The sequence below is a fragment of the Anoplopoma fimbria genome, chromosome 8 (genome assembly GCF_027596085.1).
Source record: "Anoplopoma fimbria isolate UVic2021 breed Golden Eagle Sablefish chromosome 8, Afim_UVic_2022, whole genome shotgun sequence".
NCBI lineage: Eukaryota > Metazoa > Chordata > Actinopteri > Perciformes > Anoplopomatidae > Anoplopoma > Anoplopoma fimbria.
The window spans coordinates 4,660,870-4,688,615 of NC_072456.1; the positions used below are offsets into that span (position 1 = coordinate 4,660,870).

Consider the following 27,746-nt stretch of genomic DNA (forward strand, 5'->3'; position numbering starts at 1 on the left):
CGCGGCCACCCACAGCGGAATAACGGTGAGAGAATAAATATGTAGATGATAAAAAAATGGGGTGTGAAAAAGTTTCAAATAAAAACATCCAAACTGGCAGATCCAGGTGTAAACAGTTTTCTTAAATTGTGTGTGTGTTTGTGTGTTTGTGTGTGTGCGCGCTGGCTGTCGAGTCTTCACTGTAACTTCCAGTTGGCAGGGTGAAATTGATGACCCCTGCTATAGATTTTTGGCAGACAAGTCCCCCTACAACCATCTTATATCTTATTACCAACAGCCTCAGACGCTCAAATTGATCTTTATCGGTGTTATAAAAAAAAAGAAATCCCCCGTGGCAACTTCGACCTTTATGGTTCTCACCTTTCATTGGTAACTTTTTTTCTCTCTTTTGAGTGGTGTGTGTGTGTGCAAGTAGAAACTCCAGGAGGCACACCAACAAGCCTGATGGAGAGTAATTTCTGGAGCAGTCACTGTAGTAAGCATGTCCAAGGTGATAGCACTCATGTTCTACTTTGATAAGAAGGGAATGGGATTTTAACATTTTTTTAATCAGAATTCAAAACAGTCGAGTTGCATCACACCAATCTGTCTCATAAACACTTTGTCATTAACATAAATACATTTTCACTGCAACTGTCTTTTTTTGTCGCTTTAGAGAAGAAGTTGTACTTCTGTTGACAGCCAAATTATTTGCTTGAATTGCTGATGAGTGGGAGGGACGTTTCCTTTCACCAGCTGCGTAGCAAAGTTATTCAGTGTTGACAGATCACCTCTGCGAACACTCGGAGCACTGTCTGTCACTTTTAATGCAAAGTGGAAAGCTGTTGAAGCAGAGAACACTGGACTAAAACAACTAAGCATGAATCACTTTTGCTTCATTTTGTTTTTACAGAGATTTTTTGCAGGTAAGTTCGTTAGGGGGAATTTTTTTAAAAAAATCACTCTTATATCACCAAATAATGAAAGTATGTCCCCTCCCTCTTCGACTAAAACATACTGTAGATTCACTTTAATTATTCTAATTAAAATAATTGTATTTGGGCTGGGAAAGGACACTAGAGTGAATTACACTGTGTAGTTAACAGGCAATAGTCCAAAGACGTCTACCTACTTATTCTAAGCCAAAACCAATATGTTTTACTCAACATTAGCGAGTAGTTTTGCTGCATTTTTGTTTTGTTTTGCTTCAATATACAGCATTAACCATGTTATGTGTTGCCAGATAAAAACAACTACAATATTCATTCACCTTTTTTGTCTCCATTATAGACTGTATATAAAACAGGACATCATTGTAGTGATGTCCCCCATTGGTTTGTGGACTGCGTTTTTGAAGCCTAGAGTTCGGCATTATGGCCGTAGCCATCTTGGATTTTGACCATCGGCATTTTGTGTTTGTTGCAACCAGTGAATGGAAGTGACAATATTTAGACTGCTGAGGAGTGACGCTACGATACAGAGGCGGTATAGTCTCTGGTAGCGACCTGTCAATCACAAGGTAGCCCCACCCTAAAGCATACCCTGCTTTGTGGTCTATTTGACTCTAAATGGATCATAATTTACTAAATGAACATCATGCTGTATTGAAAAAGACTTGGAACTAGAGATTGAGACCATAAACTCATTTTTACAATGTTTACTGAGGAAATAAATCCATTGAGAAGTATTTTTTCATAGACTTCTATACAACCAGATTTATTTTTGGCAACCAGGAGTCGCCCCCTGCTGGCCAATAGAGAGAATGCAGATTTAAGGGCATTTTTTACATTTACATTACATTACAGTCATTTAGCAGACGCTTTTATCCAAAGCGACTTACAGTCAGTAGTATATTACATATCATTCACCCATTCACACACTGATGACAGGCTACCATGCAAGGTGCCACCATCAGACTCTAACTAACATTCATGCAACATCCAGCCCACACCGATGGCAAGCCTTCAGGAGCAACTTGGGGTTAAGTGTCTTGCCCAAGGACACATCGACTGCCGAAGCCGGGTATCGAACCACCGACCCTCTTATTGGAGAATTACCTTGCTCTCCACTACGCCACAACCGCCCATTTCCACATAGGCTTCACTTTTTAGAACCGGAGGTTGTCGCCTGGTCTCCACCAACTCCTTGGTGTTGTTTTTTCTTTTAAGCTAAAAACAGATGTACCTAACCCTGGAAACAATGTTGATGGGAGTTTGTGAGCCATAAAACCAAAACAACAAGCTAATAGCGGCAAAAAAGCTTTGAGGAACTGCAGAGTTGGGTTATTTTTTTTTTATAGGTTGCTAACTATGAATGCCACATTTCTTATTATACATTGTGGTTTGATTCATTGTTGATGCGAAAATACTGATCAGTGAAGCTTTAAGGGATCACTTGTTGGGAACTTAAAGATCCAGCCTTTTCCCTTTGAGACATAATATCACCTTACTGACACTTTCATGAAGTTGCCTGTCCATATGTTCATATTTTCTTCTTCCGTACGTTTTAATCCATTTTATGTCATCATATATTTTCTTCCACTGGAGCTGTTCCTGGCTCTCAAGTTTATTCTCTTCCTCTTATCTTTCTCTTGTCACTTGACAAGTCTCCACTACCATACACAGGCAGGAAGGGAAATCATCCCTTTAAGAGAATCTGCAAAGATCAGCCACCTGTATTAAGTGACCATCATAAATATAGTCATTATGGAAATGACACTTTTTTTCCTAAACAGCTGATCTGTAATGCTCTGCTTCACGGCATTTTTTCTTGTTCTGTCTCTGTTTTAAACTCAAAGAACAGTGTGGCAACCTGCACCTTGTTAGAGCAGTGTGTTTGTGTCAAGTGCAGAGTGAGAATAAAACAATTTGTGCTCATCAAGAGCTGTCAATGTCAGAGAGCTTAGGCCTTCCTGCTACGGTGGAGATTTCATTACCTGTTTCTTTTCTTCTCTCTACTTTTGTTGCACTGCTGCGTTTCATCAGATCTGCATATATTTGTGACATAACAGCAGTAGCTGTTTGTCCTTCACCTGAATGTCGTAACGTTCATTTAAAAGCTATTTGAGTTTTTCTCATGCACCGTGGCCTTTTCACACCCCTTCACAAGAGCTCAGTGACCTTTCATGTGTTCCCAGTTTGACAACGATAAGTGGGAGGGAATGAAAATCTGTGCTCATTATTTGTTCATAATAATGGGTTTTAATGCTACATTGATTTCATGTGGCGTGCATGTGTTTGACCTTAGAATTACTCCTAATAAATATCGCAAGGTTTTTAAATATTAAAGTACTATTATTATGTGTGTGTGTGTGTGTGTATATGTATACATATATATATATATATATACATATATATATATATGTATGTATATATATGTATGTATATATGTGTATATATATATTTATATATATATATGTGTATGTATATGTATGTATATACACATGGATGCATTTGTATTTATATGTACATGTATGTATGTATGTATGTATGTATGTATGTATGTATGTATGTATGTATGTATGTATGTATATATATGTGTATATATATATATGCAGTACATGTATATAAATATATAAATCACTCATCGATCAATATCATTTCAGAATAAAAGCCCAGAATAGAAACAAAATACAAACACAAAGTGAGGTGAAAAGGCTTGTTCGCTCTATATAGAATGTCAAACGTATATGAGTGCATGCAGTGAAACAGAATGTGAAACTTTAATTCTTGAATTAAGCATTCAGACATAGAGTCTGAAGTTCCTTATCCAGTGTGTAAAAGCAAGCACAAAGAAAAGGTCATCAGTCAAACAGGAGTAGTTTTGTAGTCAGTGACAGATATTCTTGCTTGTAAGGTCTCAGGTAGCACTATTTCTCTGCAAACCTGGCCTTTTCTAGTCATGCCTCATGTTATCCCTCAGCCTCCAGCAGTTTCCTAACTTCATTAAGCCTTACTCAGTTGGCTCTCTTCTGTATCGGAGGTTCATTAAAGCGCTCCTCCCATACAGGGAGGCGACAGAAAGAGACTGGAGACCATCATCAGCTGAGAAACATTTTGCTACACTACATTACTCCGGTCTTTAGCAGCGGGCGAGCTCACACCGCTCTGCGTTATATAGCCCGCAACAATTCACAGATCTGTGAGAGAAAAGAGCCGCTGGTGGAATGTTTGACTGTGAAGCATGCAAGGGGAAAAAAATAAAGTGATAAATCGCTTTCGGCCAAGGTTTCTCAACAAACCCACCGTGATGTACCAGATGGGGCGGATAGAAAAAGAGAGGTGTACTAGAGACAAAGACGAGGTAGAAATTAAACATCACCGACAGAGGTTACAGTTACATCCCCACAGTATGGTGGGAACTGGCTTACAATACTGATTATATTTGCTCTTTTGCAGAAGGTGTTAGGTAGCTGTTTAGGTGAAAGGATTTGCTTTAAAGCCAAACTGCATGTGACATAAACCAATTGCTTGTGTTAAGATGAGTTGTTAGTTGTTCAATGTCAACATACAGCAACCATTTCGAAGTACTGGCAGTACATCTAAAGGTGCAATGTGGATGTGAAGAGGTTAAAAAGACTATGTATTGTGTTGCAGAGATATCTACTTAAATTAGCATTCTAACCAACTAGCCCTGGCCCGGCCTGTCTTATAATACCACTTGTAACTGGAGAGGCGATAGTGAGTCACTGTAATATCCAGTCTGTCCAACATTAAAGTAGAGCTGCCCCCATGGCTTGTCAATAGCACATCCGAGGTCTGTGTGTGTTTTTATAGTTTGTTAAGTAGATTAAATCCAAAGAGTCCAAAACTAGAGAAAACAACTCGCCCGATCGTCCCGCCGCCAGGAGACTTTTTTTCCTGGGAGGTAGACCTTTGGTAGCAGTTAGTTAGAATTCAGCTAGCAGGGAGGGGGCACAAACATGGTGATGGCTAAACTACAGGCTTGCCCTGCTTTTAGTTAGTGGCAGTTTTATTTTATTTCATAACTGTTGACTGTAAGCTTGGATTGTATGGTCCCAGTAGTACCGATGCAATGTTGCCTCCTATCTCTTGGAGCATGTGGCCAAAAATGGCAAACAGCACCTTTGATGGTCCATATATTAGTTACTGGCTTTATGACTGTCTCCTGATTTCAAAATCAGTGTGACAATAACTTTTGCTTAAATGTTTAACAAGTAAACGTGATGTGTCTCGTGCTTCAAGTTGACTTTGTCAATATATCACAAAGACTACCATCTTTCCCATTATGTTAAAAAAATATATTACTTTATCTTGAAAACCTAGTTTCTGCTGCAAATCAATAGGTTCTAATGGAATTACTAACGGACATGGTGGCTCCTGATAGTGATTTAATGAGCTGTGACTTATTTCCGTCACTGACAACTTCGGGCTGCCGGGAATGCCATTAAAAAGCTCAAGAAGGCTAATGATAATGTCAACTTGATAATTTCCAAAGAGGTTACTATATAAGATTAAGCCTGCACAGTCAGTGAAGACCAATGGAAACATGCTTGGTGCTTATTGAAGCATCAAAGGTGAAGGGTATATTCATGTACATATAGACCTTGCTAGGGAAAAAAAAGAGACATAGTGAAGAACGATGACAAGGAGACGTAGTTAAAGGTTAGTGAAAGTGAAGCTGATGAACACGTACAGAGAACACGCTGACAGACGGACGCCGTTACCAGGCCATTCATCGTCCATGAAGGAGATGTCACTAATGGGCCCGGTCAGCGGCCCTAATCAGCACTTAGACAAACAGCGTCCGATCACGGACCGCCACGCTCCACATACTGCTTTAAACATAAGGCTTCCATCAAGGCTTCAGGAGCCTTGACTGCCGACACTGCCGGATATAACTTCTCGGTGTGTGTGTGTGTGTGTGTGTGTGTGTGTGTGTGTGTGTGTGTGTGTGTGTGTGTGTGTGTGTGTGTGTGTGTGTGTGTGTTTGTGTTGTGTGTGTTTAAAACGGCTGGTTACATAGGTGGGTCGGATGAAGCAGAATAAGGCGGATTTAATTTCCTGGGGGGGGGATCAGAGGTGTCATTGCATTGAAGCGATGTTGAACTTTAGGTTGTGTAGTTTCCCCGGCTTTGATGTGAGACCAGGTATGTTCCATCATTCCTTATCCGTCGATCCATGCCTGAGTAAGGGGGATTCGTTTTTTCTCACTGTTAACACATTTATAAATCCTTTCCATCAGCGTTTATAGCACCTTCTTTGTATGAATGTGCCAATATTTCAAGTCAAGAAAAAAGTTAAAAAGAATTTTATTTAACGCTTTGCATTGCTTATCTTTTTTTTTTTTTTTTTTTTTTTTTTTTTTAAACATTGTATTAAAATAGTCATTAAAGCAGATGGGTGTAAATGTGTGAAAGCCATACAGCCATACAATCTCATATTCTACCAAGAAATCAGGGCACCGCTTTTCCTATGACGACAGAAATGCATCGTATTTTACTCTGAAAATCCATAATCACAAATACATTTCATGGGTTTGTTCTGCACTCAGATGCCCCGAGCTGTGGCTCCAAAAATAGAGCTGTCATAGAGGAAATAAGAGCGACCGAATTCATGCAGTGTGAGGGTGCAAATACAGCATGGTGACTTCAGGACATTTTATTCTGTCGGCTCACCTGACCCAAAACGTCTGGTTCCCCCATTGTATCTGCATGACGGGCCAGATGCTTCCCCTATAAAATAGAAGAGCACAACAGTTAAAAGAACACAAATGTGTCTTTAAATCATCCATTCTTTTAAGATTTAGATTTAAAGCCACCTGGAAATGTGCTTTCAAATCTTGAAGTAATAATCGCCCAGATAATTTTTGGCATATCACCTTTATGAGACAGTGAGAGTGTTGATACATTCAGGAAGTTTGGAGAGTGAGAGAGGGGTAAGACGTGCAACAAAGGTCCACTTGTGGAATTGAAACTTTGGGCATTGCCAGTTACATATATGTCAGTGGTACGCCTCTAACCACTGGGCCACCGGGATGCCCCAGAGATTTGATGGAAAGAGGCCTGGCAACGCAGGAAAACAACCCCAAACTGTTAACTTATATTAAAAAACATCACCCTGTTTCCCAAATGAGCTGCATTCAATTCAAATCGGTGACAAGAGCACCAGGCAGAAACACAAATTCAGATATTTCTTATGTTGAAGTAAGTAAAAAAAAACATGTTGATGTAGGATTCCATGCACATAGTCAGAGACTGAGTGGGACAATATGTTAGCAGGGGCCTCAGCCAGGTTTTATGGGTGATTTGTGTGTGTGTGTGTGTGTGTGTTGTGTGTGTGTGTGTGTGTGTGTGTGTGTGTGTGTGTGTGTGTGTGTGTGTGTGTGTGTGTGTGTGTGTGTGTGTGTGTGTGTGTGTGTGTGTGTGTGTGTGTGTGTGTGTGTGTGTGTTACACAACCCAGTGCCAGCCAAATAATTTCCTCACTTCAGAGCGTTCGGGCCGCCGGCTCGGTGTGGCACAGCGCCGGGCCTCGGAGGATCGTTTAGCATATCTGGCCTCCAGCGAACACACTGGACCTCCTGACGGCGCGAGACGCATCAGTCGGCACCATTCACACACGAAAAAAAAAAAAAAAAAAACACCAACTGCAGTGCACTGAAAAACACCCAGCAGCTAAACAGGGGAATACTGTACTGCAGCATGGCCTGTGGTTGAATAATTCCTTCAGTTGTCTAAACATTGAAATACGCCTTTTATTTTTTATTATTTTTTATTCTAAAAGAGAAGTAACACAGCCAACACGTCCCATTGATTTAACTAATCAGCTGTCTGCCAGTGTCTATTTTATATAAATAAAACAATTATCATCACTGCCGTTCGATGCAAAGTAGCCATTCGTCACCAGCAAACAGATTAGCAACCACCAGTAAATGATCAAGCAAATTACTCTAATCTGTTTCCTCTGAATTCTTTCCGTCCCCATCACCGAATCCTTAACACAATGTTAGTAATAAATCCCAGGTTAATTAGTCGCTGCAATAGTTAATTAGCGATTTGTGAATTGATGCGATGGTGAAATAAATTGTGGTCTGCCCTCTGGTTGAGCTGCGGGTCAGCCAGTTAGTTGTTGTTTTTTTGTGTCTTGCTTGAGGATGCTTCCGACATCGCGGATCAGGCCTCTGGGTAAATTAACCTGCTGAATCACCACATCATGTGCATCATGCAAACCTCTCCGCAAGGGGAATTTTAAAGGGCAAATCCTAGACACTAGTTCCTAGATGTATGCTTAATATACGCAGCTTCCTGGGAGTGTTGGTGCGTTTGGTGCCGATGGTCTTGTCGGAGTGGGTGATGGTGCTGCAGACATTCAGGTGTTGCCGGAGCATATGCATACTCAAATTACCCCCCCACACACACACACACAGCCAACTACGCATATCTATCTCTTCACATTTTATCACTTACACACACACACACACATCGGCAAAAAAAGCTTTGCAGACAGAAAGGTAAAGGACGCACGCCTTTCTTGTTACAATTTGCTTCAGCCAGATGCGGCCCCAAGAGTCGCACCCCCCTCTGATGTATGTTCGTTCATCCACGTCTCGTTCGGTTCGCCCCCCTTTGTTGCCTTTAATTCGGTTTATAACTTTTTCACCTCCAACGCAAACAATAGGCCCGATCCCACCAAAACACCCCCTCTTTTTAACACCGTTTTCCAATTCCTCTGCTCTTGCGTTTGCTAAGCTATGCCGCCCACCTTGACTTTCAACACTCTCAGATCAGCGGATTTACGCCCAACAACCATACAATGTTCATCTTGGCCGAGCACATTTAAAAGGGACAGGTAGGATTTGCCCTGTTTTTGTCTGCTGGACAGTGGAGCAATGTGCACTGATGACTCCTGTTTCCTGAACTGATTCCTCCGTGTCTGGTGATCCACCAGCACCATCTTGTGGATCCAAACGGGTACTACTGAATCACTCAAGTCAGTGGAGTCTCAGGCCGTTTCTCAATATGTGAACTTCTCTGTACTTGTGTCCTCGTGAACTTGTGAAACGTCATCTAGCGCGGCCCAAGTACTGTTCCAATACACAAGTTCGCATCCAGCCAAGTACGGTCCAGATACCCGGATGTGTCCTCGCTCCGCCCATTATATCGAGGATGCATCGGAGTAGACTTGTGTGGACTTTGGACAGCCAAGTATCCCAGAATGCATTTCACCAGCAAACAAGAGCCGACAGTGGCGGAGACGGCTCACAACTGTCAGTTATAACTGTCTAAATACTGCTGTTGTTGTGTAACGGAATTTAGTTTTAACATTTTTTTAAGCGAGAATGTAGTTGTTAAGACTTAAAATATGCGGTCAATTTATCAAGATAGAGCCTGTTTGAAAAAAGCGCCGACGTTTGTCGGAGATATGAGAGGACCAGAGAGGAGACCGGGCGGTGGTGCTCATGTAGCCCGCTGACAGCAGCCTGATCTCGGCAAGGCCTCTCCAGATGTGCCGCTGGCTCCGGTGTCTCTGTGGTTGTGGTTGCAGATGTAACACAAAACATATACATATTAATATTTTTATATTTTCTAAATGAAAACGAAAAAAGGCAGGGTTGTGTTTTATATCATATTTCGTTTTATTGTCAATATATATGACTGAAGATAACCGGAGTAGGCGGGACCGACGAGCTGAGTTGGTGACGTCGTGACGTTGGTGACGTCATCAAGTTCGCTGCTGTTCCAATTGCAAAATGACCGTACTGCGTCCTCCCATCCTCGGGAGTTTGTACTCCCGAGTCGAACTATCCAAGTATGAACTTGCAAGTTTGCAAGTCCATACTTGACCATACTTGGTATTGAGAAACGGCCTCAGTGAATGGGTCTTCTACACAAGCTGGAGGAGAGAGGGGTGCACGCTGGGAAATGCAAGAGCATGGCGCCAGGCATTTAATGTAAAGAGCCTTGGTTAAGGGGCTAGAATCACAGCGCTGTGATCATCAAGAGGAATGGTGGCCTAATGAGTCATCGCTTCTCAAACGTGGGGCGATATAATGGAGAGGATGCGCCGGTTCAGCGAGGAGCAGGGAAATGAAGGCTTCAACTCCAAAAGAACTGTAAGGCAACACAAAACAAAGTGTGAACATCGATCTCCCTCTCCCTGCTGCATCTCCCTTCCTCCTCACAAACATTTATAGACTTGAAAGTGTGTGTTTTTTTGTAAACAGGGAGGACTGACTGGAGTCAGTCAGTGGCTGATAAGCAGTTGAGTTATCTCTCGCCGGATAGTGTGGGAGGGAAGGGGTGGATGGAGAGGTATTATATGAATCTGAATAGCTCTGAGCTCCATCTGTTGTGTGCCGTGGAGATGATGAGTCATTCTGCTCGGTACAGCGCGGGTCAAAGCAGCACTGAATCCCCAGCTACGTGCCGACACACACACACATACACACACACACACACACACACACACACACACACACACACACACACACACACACACACACACACACAGGAACCCATGGATTCCTAATACATGCTGTGAGTTTCCCGTCATGCATCTGTCCTGTGTCTACAGTTTAGTGACGCCAATTAGGTCTCAGCTGGTATGAGAGATTGGTTTTCAAACCATGTCCCAGCCTTCTGTCTGCAGCGACCATCTTTAACATGATGTAACTCTCACCACAGCTATGTTGGTTGAGGTCCTACGATCTCGTCTGACTCATTTGAGCAAAAGGGTTCAATTTGATGCGACAGAACCAGATATACCTTTTTTTTTTATACCACACGTTCCTCATACTTGTCAAACTTGGCGCCTATGTTACCCACACTGAAGGCTGGGTGATACAGAAACAATCAAATATCACAATATTTTTTACTAAATACCTTGATATACACGATATCGCAGTGTTGACCATTGATGCTTTCACACTATGTTTACACAATAAGATTTTTCATATAATCATCAGTAATGTGGATATGAATAATAGAACAGTTAGAACAGTCACAACACTTTGCTGTAGTGCAGCTTTTAAAACCAAGAAAAGACATCACTTATGCCATGTTACAAATTTCAAAATCCAAGACGGTATCTAGACTCCAATCAGGATATCAATTTAATATTGATATATTGCAAAGCTCTATCCGCCCTACCCGCACCTCAATTAAATCGCAGACAGCTAGCTGCTATGCTAGTAGCGGCTTATATAGCTCTGAGCTACTAGTATCAAGCAGAGATGAGGAGAGATGGTGATTTGCTTCCTTCTAACTCTACGCTCTCCTTTCTTTTTTCATTTTCAAACTTGTAGTCTTCAGTCCAAGCCAACACTGACTCAAGTGACATCACTTGAGGTCATTTATCCAGCTTAAAGCAAGCATGTCCTGGAGCTACATAAGGCCTTTATACTGTATAACGGGCCCACATATATATGGTAGTGCGCCCCATCACCTGTGAAGAGACTGTAATATCCACGCCTTACTGTAACAAAATGACCATGGCAAAACTAACCATTAATGTCGCCTTTATCTCTGAAATTTAACACACTTTTAGTCAAGTTCTGAATCCAACTAAGCATAATCCTAAAACTGCATTAGTTGTTAGTTTTTTTTTTACAAGCAGCAATTACTAACACTCTTCACAGGAAAGTGGATATCTTGGTCCGTCAGCTGTTTGGTGCTGGCTCAGTAACTTACAGTTGGTTTATTATAGATTTTTATGCTCAAAACGCTTTCTATTTTGCAGGAACTTTAAAAAAAAAAAGTCATACTGAAAATACGGGGGATGAGGGTGAAGTTAGAGGGCCGTAATGTTGCATAAATGTCATCATTGATGGAGCTTTAATCTTAATCTATATATACAAACCTTAAACTAGCTTCATTACTGAACCCAAGCGACTGACCTCAATCACTTTCAGCACTTCTACTGAAATATGTTTACACAAGCATAAAAGGCATCACATGCTCATACACACATCAAAATGTGGTGGTGGCAGCAAAGATTGAATCCCAAATTGTATTTCTAGAGGTAGGACCGGAGGAATAAGAGGAGGAGGATATGGAGGTTATTTTTCTGTATTTTGCCATGAGCTTTATGCACGTGTGTTTGCATAGACAGGCATGTTAGATTTATTCTCTTCAAAGCCGTATACTGCCTGTCATTAGGCTCCCCTAAAAGCAAGTGCATGTTTGTGTGCGTGGGTTGAATTTGACGGCAGTTTAGCTGCTTAGATCAGTGCGCAAACTCACCTTGTAGACTTTTAGAGAGCCAAAGACTGACAGAAGAATAAAAAGGGAAAATGAGAAAGGGAGTAAAAGGAGTTATGATTTAAACGCAGAGAAGGAGACGGGAAATGTGTGTGTGTGTGCTAGGGAGAGATTGGTTTTCTTGTTTTTAGTAGAGAGATGCAGAGAAGGAATATTATGTTACAGCTTTCCTCCCTCACAACAACCACTCGGTATTTGCATATTGTGAAAATAGGTGTAATTGAGCTTTTTACTGGGTGAGATACAAAGTGCGACAGAGACAGATAGAACACGATTATTAGAGAGAATAACGTTCTTACCACGCAGCAACAACGAATAGTTCACCTTGGGGAGACGAGTGGCTGGAATGGAGACATTATCTTCCACCATTATGTGCACGTGTCCCTGAACACATCACATCCAGCTTTGTACTTCCATGTACAACAAGATTAATGTGCATTTGAAGTCCTTATGTTCACTTTCTCCCCTTAAATTGATTTCACACAGTAGCCATTTTTTCATTATTTGTTTTGGGAGACTTTGAATCAGGGCCAAACTTTTAGGCCATACGAAAATATAAGAGCCACAGGCCAACCTTTAGTAATTGTGTAGTTCTCAACCAGTCACACTGCAAGGAAATCTGTGTTTCTAGACCAGAAAACCCCTGTACCAGTAAATGAGGTACCAATGTTTAGTTGCAAGGAACCCGTTGCGTTAATGAAAGACTATAATGGTAGAAGACACTATGAAACTTAGCATCAGTACTTCACACACTGGCACATGGGGTGTTTAGGTCGTGAAACACAGATTTTCTTGCAGAGTAACTGGAAGTGTAGCTGGTGCAAAAGTTCAGAAAAATTGTCTTCATTCGTAATAAAAAGTCACTTTTTGCAGGCAGATATTTCCGTTCTGTATGAAAGTATTCATAACAAAAGCAATAGTTTGAAAAAATAAATCAGCGTGCTAAATTACCACATGAAAAAAAAAAAAACCCTGGTGTGTAAAGTCAGTGATGGTCATTATTACTCAGGACAAGTTTTATGTTCTAATTTCACCCAAATATTTGAAATTAAACATGCATGGTTTTCACTAAGAAGCTTGATCTCTGTGAAACACCAAAATCTGCTAATGTTAGCTGACATTAGCCGCTAAAAGCTATTGGTCATAGCAGACCAAAGTAAAGTGTTTGATTCAGCAAGATTTTCATCAACTTTTGTTTAGAAAGTGAATTAATGTTCCATTTCTTCTTTTTGAGGACATACATAAAACATCTCTGCTTTCTACTGAGTCCCTAAATTATAAATTGGAAGTAAAGTGCAGAGGGTTAAGTGTGATAATATGCCCTATATGTTTAGCCATCAGCCGTCTTCTGGCCTGGCTGCTTGTTCATTTTAATACCCCCCCCCCCCCACCCCCCCCCCAGTGGTCCCAGCTGACACTGAACTAAACCAAAACTAAAGTGAGCTAATCATTGCCAATCTTCTTCGCCCCTGAAAGGCGCCCAGCTGTCCTAATATAACTGCCACATTTAATTTCCATCTGCCAGGAGGTGCCAAGTGAAGATAGAATGATGAGAGCCGATTAGAGGGGAAGCGGGCCAGTCTGACAGGGATGGATTCAAGTTTGGCCGGTCAAAAGTGCAGTGACGTTGACATCCTTGTTGGCAACATACGGGTGAATAAGATATTTTGTGCCCAAGCCTACGTACAATTAATTACTACAGAATCACATAGCTGGGCTCTGGATATTTTTCTTTCTTCCTAGTCGTTCTCATTTTCCATCGATGTACTCCTACCCACCCACTCCCACACCACGAGCGCAAGCCTAATCTTATTATTTCATCGCCTTTGATTAGTGCAGAAGCCCACCAATGCCGCCTAGGGGGTCAAGATGGGCAAACCTGTTTGATTACAATACGACTCGCCCCTACATCCGACCTCATTTTCCTGCACGTTCCCCTGATTGGTGAGTGCTTATCTGTCGCGATGGGCCTCTCGAAGCTGCGTGCTCATGTTGTCGAGTGCATGGACAAGAGACCCACAAATGCAGCTATTTATTTGGTCTCTGGTCCAAGGCATCGATGTTATCAAAGGAGGCTTCCATTCGTTACACCTGACCTGTTACATTCCCCATGTTGGGTGTCATTTGTCTTTGTTTAGAATATTCGATAATTGCTGTTATGTGCACCACCTGGCTGATTGCCACTTAAATAAAGGGCCCAGGTGCACCATGGTCTCTCTGTCTTTGCAGCCTTTTTGTTGCTGATTTCTTACCGCGTTTGTGAGTGGCACTGTTTTCTTGGCTTCATTTCTGTTATTGCCTTTGTATCATTTGGTGCTTTAAGGGGAGCGTTCCGGGAGCGGAAAATATGTGCTTCGCTCAGGGTCTCCTTTTCTTTTTGTTACGATTGGTTAGCCTGTTTTATTTTTTTTTTGTTGTTTCAATATTAAAGCCCCACAGGCTTTAAGGTGAATGAGCGATCGGAACTATTTTATAGATATTCTGTATAAAAAACCTGCGCAAAGTGGCTTTGAGTGCTTTTACCTTGTACTTTGTATTTTTGATGGTCGGCATACACATAGCAAGAATTTTTTTTCTTTCTACCTCCAGACTTTCATGATATATCTTATTGACCTTGTTATTATAAACCTTTTTAAATTCAACAGGAGTATTTTCAGTCAGAGCTCCAAACTGCCTTGTTTACCTCAGATATCACAATGTCTGAAGAGCTGGACTGTATTTTCTTTAGCGTATCATTTTCCTTACGATACTGAAACTCTGTCACCGCTTACTCGGCTAAATTAAACTCGCTGTAACTAGTTAATCATGGCGTTACATGGAAAATACCCAAGTTGTCAGACAAAATGAAGTGTTTATTCTTCAGAGGGGTGTGGGAGATGAGGTATAATCAACAAGGCGTTAATTACTAACCCGCGCACGTGAAAAGCGAACACTGCATATTGTTATTGTAGCACTTAGATTCTTAATCTCTTTTTAATGACAAGTCACCCACTCAGGTACACACACATACACACACACATAGATGTACCATGGGTGCAGGATGAGGGGCTGTCTAAACTAATGATGGGATGCCCATGGTGTGTACACTTCCATGTATAATTATTCAGACAATCCATGGAGACATTCTGATGTTGTCTTTCTCGCTTTTGCATATACCTTTTTGTTGTTTGGTTAAAGTCAGATATGTTGTTTCTCCTAAATTCTTAATGGAATAGTCTAGATTGTTGGAAGTAGGGTTGTATGAGCTACTGATCTATAATCAGTGTATTACCTACAGTAGTTTAAGTGCTCGCTATATTGAGAATATTCTCAACTCTTTATCTTTCCATCAGAAAGCCCATTCCAAAAGGGGAGCCAAATCCTCTAGACTCCATTGACAAAAACTGTATATTTTTACCTGGCAGAACACTGGAGCTGCTGGTCTACCGCTGCCTCAGAGCATAGATAACAGCTTCAGCTCCTGTGCCATCTGCCATCTTCTGTATGTAAAACACTGACTATGAATAAGTAACATTTTTTTGTACATGTGCAAAAGTATTTGGTCTTTCAAAAAGGTGGGCTGTGAATGTGGGTGGATGAGAAATGGAGTTCGTTTTTGAGATATTACGTGTTAGGATTTGTATGTTTATCCCAACTTACATAAGGAGAAAAACCTTAATTTAGATGTCTCCTCTTCTTACAAAACAAACAGCTCAGAGTGTCCAATGGAAATACAGTAACATGTTTCAAATATAGACTTTTGTTACATTGAACGCAAAGAAAAGCAAAGTGTGAAAGATCACTTTTAAAGGAGTTGTGAAACAAAAAGTCCACATTAAAGCACAGGAATTATCCCTATTATACTGTGCACATGTGTTGGTCCCTGAGCTTGTGTGCCGGCTCGTGGCTCATAAACCTGAGTTGCACTCCATCAAAGGCAGCTCGCACAACAAGCCTATTCCCTAAATGGTGCTTGAGCTTTTAAATTGCCTTTTGTTTTCTCACAGCCAAGCAGTCTCCAAAAATGCTAATCTGAAAATATCTCCCCTTTTAAAAAAGACAAATAGCGCCAAAGTTCTGCATGAGGCATATTCCCTTCTCTGTCTCGCTGCAGCTCTTTCTAGCAAGTGGACATCCAAAATACTCACATATTTATATTATACATAAGTTAAAATTCAATAATCATCAGGTCCTGACAAATGTTCTTCACCAAAACGTTGTCTCACAAAATTTGAGTTCTACCTTTTCTTTCATGTTATTTCATTTTCCAAGGCACCTAAGAGTTTTATAGTGATATAACAAATAAGACTGACTGGTATCTAAGAAAAGAAGAGGAAGTAGAAGGAGAATAACCTGATTTCATCTTAGTGGTTTTAATCTTTGTCAGTTGTTGCCTTGAGGAGTTTTAGGGTAACTTAAGTATTTTTCTAAACTTTGAAATTGGTCCAATATTGTGAGAACGCTGCACATGGCAGCAGCTAAACATGCTACAATGTAGTTATGTCTGGCAAATCCTCACTGTCAATGTACATCCACTAGAAGTGCCTCTCAGATTGTTTTTATAAGTGTCCAACAACATTATAGAAGGTATCCTACAGAGAATAAACTGATCTGTTTGTCTCAACTTGGCTGTTGTCGTGAGAGTTTGTTGGGTCGCAGTATTATTATTATTGTTGTCTAAAAGATTTTCAATGTCATGGCTGAATATTTTGTTGATTTCCACAAAATGGTTGCAACACAAAAATTCGGAAAAACACCAGGTTAAGAAAAAGTGAACCACCGGGACATGATTTAGCGGATTACGTCTACAGCGCTGTCACTCAATACTGGACCAATGTCAGAATTTGTTTTCCCCATTAGACACTTAGACACTATGACATTGTAAAATAGGGTTGAAGTTTTAAAAATACTGAAGTTATCTTTAAATCCAGTCCCATAAACTGAGCAGGGGAAAAAATTTCACTCAGTTTTTTTTCCATTCCCTTATTTCCTAATCTCAGTGCAAGGACTATGTGACCTCACAATATATCTACTTTAAATATATGAGTAACAATAAAGCTTTAAAGATGATTTTTTTCCCCCTCTTTTAATTATAGTTTCATGATATTTGCCTGTGATACAAATATTGGTTTGCAAAAGTGCTGTGTCTTGTGTAAAACACTTTCCAATCATGTCTGGATACAAAATTAAAACAATTTCCTTCCGTCTATCAGGTAACTCGCCCTCGGAGGAGTCGGAGGAGCGCGACAAGGAGCCCAGGACACTGACCTTCCCCGCGTACATCGCCAGTCTGCTGGACACGGGCGCCAAGCGGATGGCGGCTGGCGTTCGCATGGAATGCAACAGCCAGGGCCAGTGCCCGCGCTCCTGTCACCTCTGCCACATGAGCCCCAGGGTGGGCCAGGGGCGGCAGACGTCTGAGCCCGTCCTGCTGCAGATCACCAAGTCCGCGCCCATCTATGAGCTGGTGTCCAACAACGAGACCTACCAGGTGTGTTGCCATGTTTGTCCTAAACCAACTGGGACTCTCTAATGTCTGAAATCACTATTTTCAAACGGAATCCATTGTGCCATTTTCTGGGACACAATCATTATTGGAGGCTGCATCTTCCTTCCTGTACTGGATTCTAGCTTCCTTTGAAAGATCCAGGGGAGCATGTATTGTCTGACCTCCTAGAATGTAAGCTTTTCCACCATTTTCTCTTCAAAACCACCTCAACTTGCAGCTAATAACACAGCCTCACAAGTCCAACCTCAGTCAGTCTATTAACTGGCATCCTGCCATAAAATGTTTTCATCACTGTATGTGGGTGATCCATAAGGGCTAAAAAAAACAAAACTTTACGCCTCGTTATGAAAGAGGCCAAAGAAACAGTCTTTTTCATTTTTGGAGTATCGGGCCTCAATCTGCCGGCAGCTCCTCCAGCAGTAAATAAAGTCGATGCAGTGCTGTCCACGCTCCTGGGGGAGTCAGGCTTTAATCCTGAAGCTCAGGGCAGATGGTTACAGACGCTGTTGTTGACAAAGACTGTTTGCGGCCTGCTGGTGTTGGACTGGTACACACATGGTACACACATGATGCACAGGCAACATTTTGAATGATACTTCAAAGTTTTGTCATTACATATACAGTATAAATAAATGGTGTTTATATATATATGATGTGATATCTCAAGAACGCATTTAGGGAATATATTTACAAATTTGGCACAGAATTCCACTTGGACTCAAACATGAACTGATGAAGAATGTCACTGTGACCTCACAAAACACGCTTTTGACCACAATTAAAGACTTAACATGTAATTTGTGACAATTTGTGTTAGCTCTGTCAACAGTTTTGCCGTAGTTTTCACTGTAAGCGCTGTTAGCTGCGAGCCACATGCTCAGCCATCGCCATGTGTACATGTGTAGGCACACTTATCAGGTTCCTGGAAGTGATGCAGGGAAGGGAAGAACAGTTTGGTTGTTAACTCTAATATATTACACACTGCCGTACGGACATGAACATGGAGGCCACATGAAGTCAGCATATACCATTTATTAGTTGCAGTGCAGTGGAAGCCAGGGAGTTCTAGAGCAGAGTAGGATTTTTATTTAACTATGACATTTTGTGGAGCATTGCTGCTTATTCTAAACAGAGGTGTGTGTGTGTGTGTGTGGGGATGCGTAGCCAGAGCCAGAAATGGTGGGGTCGTGATGTCAATGGCTTCACAATTGTGACAAATTTCCATCCTGTGACAGACATAAAAGTCAAATGACCTGTATCTGATGTAGGACCAGGTATGTTCGTGGCCCATATCAGAATTACAAAGATCAGATTCCACGTGATTTGTGCTGTTCACACAATTATGCATGCTAGTAAAAATGGATGTAATTAAATGTAAATGGTAAACGGACTGCTTTAATATGGAGCTTTTCCAGTCTGCCGACCACTCAAAGCACTTTTTATCAACACATGCCAATATTCACCCAAACTGATGGCAGAGGCTGCCGTGCAAGGTGCAAGTTGCCAACATGCACATCAGAAGCAGTTAGGGGGTTCAGTGTCCTGCTCAACCAGATCGCTAGGCAACCGCTCCACCTCCTGAGCCATGCCGCCCCCATCAACAATGTTGGATTTAAAATACCTTAATGAGGGAGGATCACACTCAACACATTTGTTTGAGCTTGATTGAGTAACATGGAAACATGGCTTTTGTTCGTTTGCATGAAGACACCATTTTCCACCGCTGATATCACCCTGCAGGACCTTCATCGCATGTGGATGAGGTCCTGCAGCAATGGGTGTTAATGCATTGGGTACAGTTTGTAGTTTTACATACTTGATGGTGGGTAAAGAGAGTTTTGAGTAAAATGCTAGAATGTCACGGACATTAAGGGGTTTTTTGAACACCAGTTTGGGGGGGAAGACTTGAAGAGAGGTTATATCTTAATCAAAGTATTTCCACAGTATTAACATTTGAATATTGCTTGTTCCAATATGACATGTGCTTTGAAATTAGGTTTGACGTTTGTTTTTGACTGTCTTCTCATCTCTCTCGCTATCTCTCTCTCTCGTAGGCTCTACAGGAGGCGATGATGAGCATGCTGTGGTGTTCGGGAAAAGGTGACGTCATCGATGACTGGTGTCGGTGTGATTCCAGTGCTTTTGGCGCAGACGGACTGCCCACCTGCGCCCCACTTCCCCAACCTATGTAAGTAACTTTAAAAAACTCCAAACATGTACTATCTATTGTTTTTACTGACAGAACTCCATCTCATGGTGGGATGGTCTCAAGCAATGTGCCATCAGGATGCATGTGTACACAGATTTATTTATGCAACCAAAAATGACAGCCATGAATGGATTACTGAATGGTTGGGGAGGTGTTCTTAAAATGTGTCCAGGATTTAAGCGGCGATTGATTTATTTCTCCTGGGAGTGCTAATCAATGAAATTAGCTGCTGTATTAATTTGTAGCCTCTGTACACATGGGTCCCAAACAGCTACAGTACCAGTCAAAAGTTTGGACACACCTTCTCATTCAATGTTTTTTCTTTATTTTTTTTAATTTATTTTTTCTACATTGTAGATTAATATTGAAGACATCCAAACTATGAAGGAACACATATGGAATTATGTGGTAAACAAACAAATGCTCAATAAACCAGAATATGTTTTATATTTTAGATTCTTCAAAGTAGTTGAATGAGAAGGTGTGTCCAAACTTTTGACTGGTACTGTACATATCTGTAGATCACCACTCCAGAGTCAGCCAAGTCAGCCATCAGGGGGATAAATGGCTGTATTTTTTCTGTTGGCCAGACGTGGTTGTGACATTGCAGAATGTCTTTTCACTGGGTCGTAGTTCTGTATAATGTATAATGTAAGCTGCCAATTGCTGTTATGAAACCGGCTCGCTGACAACATCTCTGTAACTCTGTTGCCAGGCTGAAGTTGTCTTACACCTACGAGCCCAGCAGCTCATTGGTCATCATGGAGTGGAACCACACCGAGCCGCCAATCGGCGTGCGGATCGTCGATTACCTCATTAGCCAGGAGAAGGTGACGGAGAGAACCGACCACTCCAAAGTTGAGACAGGTACGTCGGCCCAGAGCTGCCCACATTGGCCATTGGTGATGATTGAGGACCATCAGCATGATAATTGTAAAATTGGCTAATGTTGCCAGGCAACCATTGATGCCAGTTTTAGTAGTGGTTAGTGAAAAAACAAGTCATAAATAAATTAATTCTAGACTCGCAGTGACTGTCATTCAGTTACACCAGTTTGCTTCCATCTGTTTCCAGTAGTCACAGAACCAGAAAGTAAGGCCGTTGGTGTTTTGGATGCGTCCCATTCTGAGATGAGTAAGTCAGCTGGCCTCGCTTTACATAGGCAGCTGCTGGCCAGTGCTAATTACTTATGCTGGCTCAAACCATAAACCCACCAATTTGTCACCACCATGTGGCCACATGAGCCTGATTTGTTTCTTCTAGTCCATTAAACCGACTAGAAGAAAACTGGGTCCAAAGGTGAAAAGGGAGGGTCTCAGCATTCTGCAAGTTCTACAGTTTGCAACGAGGGCTCACTGTCCTGCACTTTGGGAAACTTCAACTACAAAAGTAATCAATAAATGAGCTCACAATACAAGTGGTCAGTCAGAAACAAGGGTATTTTACATAGCTTTACATGCAGTCCTGGGTTTTTACATCACTGCATGTGTTATTGGCCCTATTCAGTTGTAGCTTTTAAGGCCTCCACAAGATGGCGTACACAAGTAATAATGGTAATGGGGAAGTGAAGTATTCATTTAAAGTATTTAGGTTGTTTATTAGACCGATTTCATAAAATAATGTAGTACAAAATATATGATTTGTATCAATAATGTAATGCATTGTTATCTAATGTACTACAGTAATTGCTTTCAGAGAAAGGGAGTCTTACAATTTGTCCTAGTGGTAATGACAAATTAGCCATATGACATTATGATAATCAACTATGTGTTCAAGTGTTTTCAAAGGGTTTCATATGTTTTCACAGTTTAATCCATTTGGAATCAGTGTGTTGCTTATTCTGGTATGTTTTCCCTCTTGTTTTCACTAATAGGAGGAAATCATATTAGCAGCCACAGGAGCTGTGTGTGTGTGTGTGTGTGTGTGTGTGTGTGTGTGTGTGTGTGTGTGTGTGTGTGTGTGTGTGTGTGTGTGTGTGTGTGTGTGTGTGTGTGTGTGTGTGTGTGTGTGTGTGTGTGTGTGTGTGCGTGCGTGCGTGTAGTTCTGTCATCCATAACAAAGCACCCCAGCTTTATTTGGCTGGACCTATATGATTGGGAGCCAGGAAAACAGGGGACAGTTTATTTTAGCAGTAATGAACCTAATCCATAATGGAGACGGTTACAGTTCCCTGCGACTAACAAAGTTTGTTGTAGCTTAATGAGGGAATAAACTGTATTAGTCAGAACGGTGAGCATCCTTAATCAATGCAGCATATTCAGATGGGAGGAGAGGAGAGCATGTGAGCCTTTTCTCTTTAAAGGTGCTATTATAGTGGAGATGAGCTATAGGTGCAGCAGTAATGTTCTTTACAGCTGTTTGTATTCTTTAAAAGAACTTGCATCGTAACATAACTATTTAAGTCGGTATTTCCAAGGTTTATTTATATTTATTCATTCATTTATATCTATAGGGATGGATAAACTATGACTCTGCCTCTCCTCCACTCGTATTGAAATCTGTACAGTATATATATTTCATAGTTTAGACGTAAACCATGATCAGAGGGCATTCTTAACCAGACTTAATGGTGCTAAAGTGCAGCAGTATTTTGCCAATTACGGCTGTGGAGATGCACGTTTCTGAAACGTGCATGAATAAAATACAGAGGGAGAAGTTTGGATAGATTTTACTGGCGGGGAATTAAAGCAGTCATTAGTGACAGCTGTGTGGCTCATGTACATATATTTAATTTGCTCTTTTGGTCACACACAGAATATTTCAAAAAAATATCAACTGAAGTTCGCTCTGCTGCATAGCATGCATTGTGGAATAAACCCCGGATCAACCTATATGCAGCCTGACATGACCTCCCAATGTGGGTCAGCTGAGCACCTAAGCTATTATGTATATATACCTAATTTAATATTGAGACATTTTCTTTGTTATGGCAAATTCTACAATATCACTTTAAAGCTTTTTAGTTCAGTGATCTCATATCTTGAAAGTTATGCATTTTGAGGCATAATGGAAAGCTGTGGACATGATCTTCTGCTGGGACAATAAACAGCAGGGTGTTAGTTTGGATCGAAGAAAAAAAAATGTAACAGTTGGTGCAAAATGTTGGATGTCCCCAATTTCAGTTTTTGTTTCATGTTGTCTTTGGAGGTATTTTTCATGAGGAAGCCTAGATTTTAGTGTATAAGCAGGATTTCCAAAGGAAAAGCAGGAGTTCACCAATTTCCAACTCATTGAAAGCACATGTAAAATGAAAGAAAACAGAGAGATGTCCTGGAAAATCTTGTGGTGTCCTGGAAAGTTATTTCAACATGCTCAATTTTTCCTTTAGGTGAGATTGATCTATCAAGCTATCTATCAAAGCCTCTCGAAACTATAGCCATCTGAAAGGGAAAAGTTATGGTCAGATGGTGGTTTATGGAAGTCAATATTCTGTGGAAAACGCTGCAAACACACCTGCAAGTCACATCACATGGTAGCACATTCAGACTGGATGACATTGCATAATGTGGCTTTCATGTTAAATTGGTTAGCATGTTTGGTTTCAGTTGCTAAAGTTGACGTGCTTGCTAGCTCGTGCTAGGCTTGTTGTTCAACCGTGGCTAGGAGGAATTGTTTCAAATGTGTGTTGGGCATTGTTGAGACAGTTCGATAACGATGAATGGGAAGTCGCAGTCAAACAATTAATTGGGGCCCAAAACATCGGCTATATACTATGTTAGCATTGTCTTTTCAAAGGCAGTGCTGCATTGTTAAGGTAAAATTGACCATAACATGACATGAAATGTTAAGCTTTTGTAGCGGCGACTCATAGTTGGAGTGATTTGCCTCATTAAGGACTTCACTTAATAAGGGGGTAAAAGTATGGCGTGATTAAGAATCAGCAGCAGTTATTAATCCTAGCAAACACCACTCTAACTTTGAATAGTTCATATAGATATGATATATATAACTATTATGTAATTCCAATAGGATCCCTCATTGTGATGAACCCTTGAGAAAATGTTCCACTACTCTGCGGTTTTATCCTTTACTTTTACTTTTTTGTTCTTGTTTAGCATGTTTTAATTTTCATCCAAAGCAGGCAGCTGGTTTCAGTCACTGTATTCTACCTGCTCAGCACCAAACAGCAGACGGACAAAGTCAGCATCTAGCTGTGAATATATTGGCACTTTTTTTTTGTCAGGAGTTGGCGGAGACCAAAAATGAGTTAAAAGGGGATGTATGTAAATCAAACTTCCACAGAGAGGAATGTATTCGCTTTTCAGACACTATGCCTGTCTCTTACCATCTAGATCATCACTGAAAATGTCAAAGAAAAGTTGTCTACAAAAGAAAATAATAATATTTATTGTATCATTATTCAGAATGCCACTGCATGGCTCGGTGGCTTGTTGGCTCCATGGGCACAATTAATGACTGGGTCCCTGTTTACTACCTGTACATCCCCCTCAATGCAATCCCTTCTGTAATAAAACATATATGCGGGTTCACTTTGTGGTCCTTTGATGGAACGCACACATGCTGAAGCGCAGTATCATCTTGAAACTAGATTTCCACAAATAGGGTTTCTCTTGAGAGCTAGTCCTCTTTATTACAAACATACAGACGCTTATCATGTCAGCTGATGGTGTGCTTTAGTTATACACATTCCTGTATTTCCAAACTGAATCACCATAACCAGAAACAAATTGCCGTATTAAACCTGGGGCTTTTGTGGCCCCTTGAGATATGAGGGCCCTGGGGCAGTTACCCACTTTGCTAGGGTAGTAATCCAGCTTTACCGTCAATAACCTCATGTTTTTTCCTTAAGGGTGTAAAGAAAAAGAAGTGTACCGTCAGTGGAACTTCTGTGCTAATGTGTAGTGAAATGAAGGGGAGATATTTTTTTGACACAACACTGAAATATCACTTTAAAGGCAAACGTGACCTTTCAGTTTCCATTTTCGGAAATTTGGAACGTTCCCCCTTCGCCCTTTGAACGAGCTCACCATTACCACTGTGTTCCATAGCCCATGAAAACAAATGTTTGTCCCATCCCCTAATCTGCGCTGTCAGAGCGATAAACAGAGAAGATGAAAAACGGGGGATGGTCAAGTATCCGGCATGACTTTCTGCGGTTGAAAAAACATTTTGGGGTCCTGCAGTGCCATGATTTACTGTTTACTTAAGACTGAAAGTTCAAACAATGTTCTTATCTGGCCACAAAGTCAATCTTTTGGGGCATCGGATTTGTGCTTTGGTACAACATCAAAGTTTACAGTTTTTGGAGAGAGTTAATCACGATCAGACGTATCGAAAGAAACAATTTCTTTGTGAAGCAAACAGGAACTGCTGCAGTCTCGACAACACATGAAGTCGTTACCGCTAAAATAACGTGCTGATGTCTCTTTGTTGTTATCAATTTGTTGGTTGATACAGAGATGTGGATGAAATAGTGAGGGATATTCCAATCAGATTAGCAGTTTTACAGCTCTTGTATTTTACTGTAACTACCATGGAGCTTATGGCAGTGTTTTCATGGAAATTAGCACTGGTACTGGGCAAGACACACAGGAACTGTGGCACAGGAATATTCCACTGGGCGGATTGTTTCTGTCATGCTGAGCTTTTCCAGTTTACCAACTCTGCTGCACTCTAAATAAGACAATGGGAGTTTCTGTGGTGCACTTTAGCCATCCTCATTAAACTAATGGGGGTTACTTTCTCACACGAGGTCTTTACTCTCCCTTCAGCTCCACGCAAGGGTAATTTCTTAAAAGTGTTCCAGCCCGTTCCATAGCTAATCACTTGCTCGTTCTGGGCCCCGTAAAGGATGGCACAGATACTGTGTCACGGACTCATTGGAAAAACAGACTCCAGCCTCTCCATTAATTGCTTCAAAACAAACTCACAGGCACACCGCTTGCCCGGGAGGTGCGATTCATCACTGCAAAACTGAAGCAGAGGATGAATTTATCAGACTCCACTTGTTTGTTGCCTAAAGCAGCATTTTGTCCACTCTCCTCTGCAAGAAATGCATGACATTGGACTGTTAAAGATAAAAGCTGAGTTTACAACTACTCTAGTTATGCTGCTCGAGCAGTATTTGAGAGTAAAAATGTATTTTATATATAATATGCACTTTCATGTCTGCTTTTGGATTTTTGCAGCTACTTTAAGCCGAGTAGGTTCTAGTATTAAACATAAGGTCAGCAAGTATGTGAAATTCTCAGGTCTTCTGGACCTTATGTGTGATAATCAATACTGTATCTTTAACTATGACCTAACGTCAGAGTTTGAAGAGTACTCGTCCAACTATGACGCTCTAGGTACCCATTTAGTGTCAGTTTTGGATGAATGGCGTGTCAGTTTCATCTTGTTACATGCATAGTGTCTTTTCAAAATAAACTTCTGTGTTCACGGGAAACATACATTGTCCGCTCAATACATCCATACAGTCTCTTTTTAAACTAAACCTAAAAAAAACTTGGTTATTGTTAGGAAAAAAGAACATTATTTGGGTTACATTTGTAATGCAAAATAAGTATGTTTGTTGCCCAACTGGCGTGAGTTAAGTACTTTTTTTTCTGGTGAAGTTAGAAGTAGTACGAGAGAGATTAGCATCTGGTCCAATAAAAACAAAAGACCTGTACCTTCTCTGCTGCAGCACATTGATGCTGGCCATGACTTTAGTCCACCCTGAATTGCAAAATGCCGCTACATCAGTACAGGCTGTTTTAAAGTGCGTGGCAGCTGTTTTGACTTTGTGACCATACCAAGATATTTGTTGTTGTGCTGCTGGTTGCAGTGTAGGGAGAATACAGCATCCAAGTTTCTTCACTTTGGACGAAGAAGAAGTACATCAAAGCTTCTCTAATGGGAAATAACATTGTATGTGAGGTCCTTTTTTGGCAAAAATACTCAAACTGTTTTTTTCTTTCTTAAGAAGGACTCCCTCTGAAATAACAGACCTAAAACAGGCCTCAACTTTTGCACTGCCACAAAGAAGGATTGCAAAACTATTGGTTTAAAGTTGTATGACAAGATTTGCACTTGTGCTGGGATGTGCAACACACATGTTGTTTCAGTTTGTACATAGTGCAGACCTCTAAATGGATTGAACTTGCATGTTTTGGGGGCATGCTTGAATACCAATTGAAAAAAAGTTTTCATGATTTGTTATCCTTTGCAAATATTTAGTTAAACATTTATTGGTGATATGACGGTCTTTATATAGGGATTCATATAAAGAATCTCTATATAAATCAATTTGGCACCAATGCCCAAATCGTTAATGAGGTTTCTTTGGTATTTCTCGATGTACCAGTAGCAATTGGGCATTTACAGGAAATCTTAACATCAAATTTTGTAGTATGAGAGCTGGTTTGCAGCCGTACTGGAGGAACGTGGCAGTAAGTGTGTCAAGCCAAAAAGGGTAAAACGTATCAGTCACACTGCTAAAAGTCACACTTTGTCACTTTAAATTACTTTGTGCCACAGTTTAAAGCAGCCGCAACTTAAAAAAAAAGATTATGATAACCTATTTAGGTTATCAAGGTTCATCAGAGCACTTTAGCCGAAAATGGCTGCCGCTGATAGCTTCGGCAGATGAGAGCCATGAGACTCAATCAACTGAGTATGTGGGCTGTAAAACCAAATCAAGTCGCTAAAAGTTGCTAAACCACACCGTAGAGCGCGAGGAAAACTCTGGGTTTTGTCACTACATAACAAATGCGCACTGTTGACATAAAGATATTGCTATGAATGCAATCTTGATCCCTGGCAGTTAGCATAATAATAATAATAAGTGCAAAAAGTCAAGTGGGAGATGGAATGGGAAAGTTTTGTTAGTGTCAGAGGGTGCATGGCTGTG

The 27,746-nt window shown here is 40.9% G+C and overlaps 1 protein-coding gene across 1 annotated transcript in view; it reads left to right on the forward strand.

Annotated features, from left to right (window-relative positions):
- Window positions 1-27,746, forward strand: part of astn1 (astrotactin 1) — a 407,842-nt gene that overhangs the window by 343,942 nt on the left and 36,154 nt on the right. Inside the window, exons 18-20 of the mRNA XM_054603250.1 lie at window positions 17,390-17,667; window positions 19,740-19,873; window positions 20,610-20,761. Coding sequence (XP_054459225.1) covers window positions 17,390-17,667; window positions 19,740-19,873; window positions 20,610-20,761 — 564 coding nt within the window. The remainder of the gene's footprint in view (window positions 1-17,389; window positions 17,668-19,739; window positions 19,874-20,609; window positions 20,762-27,746) is intronic.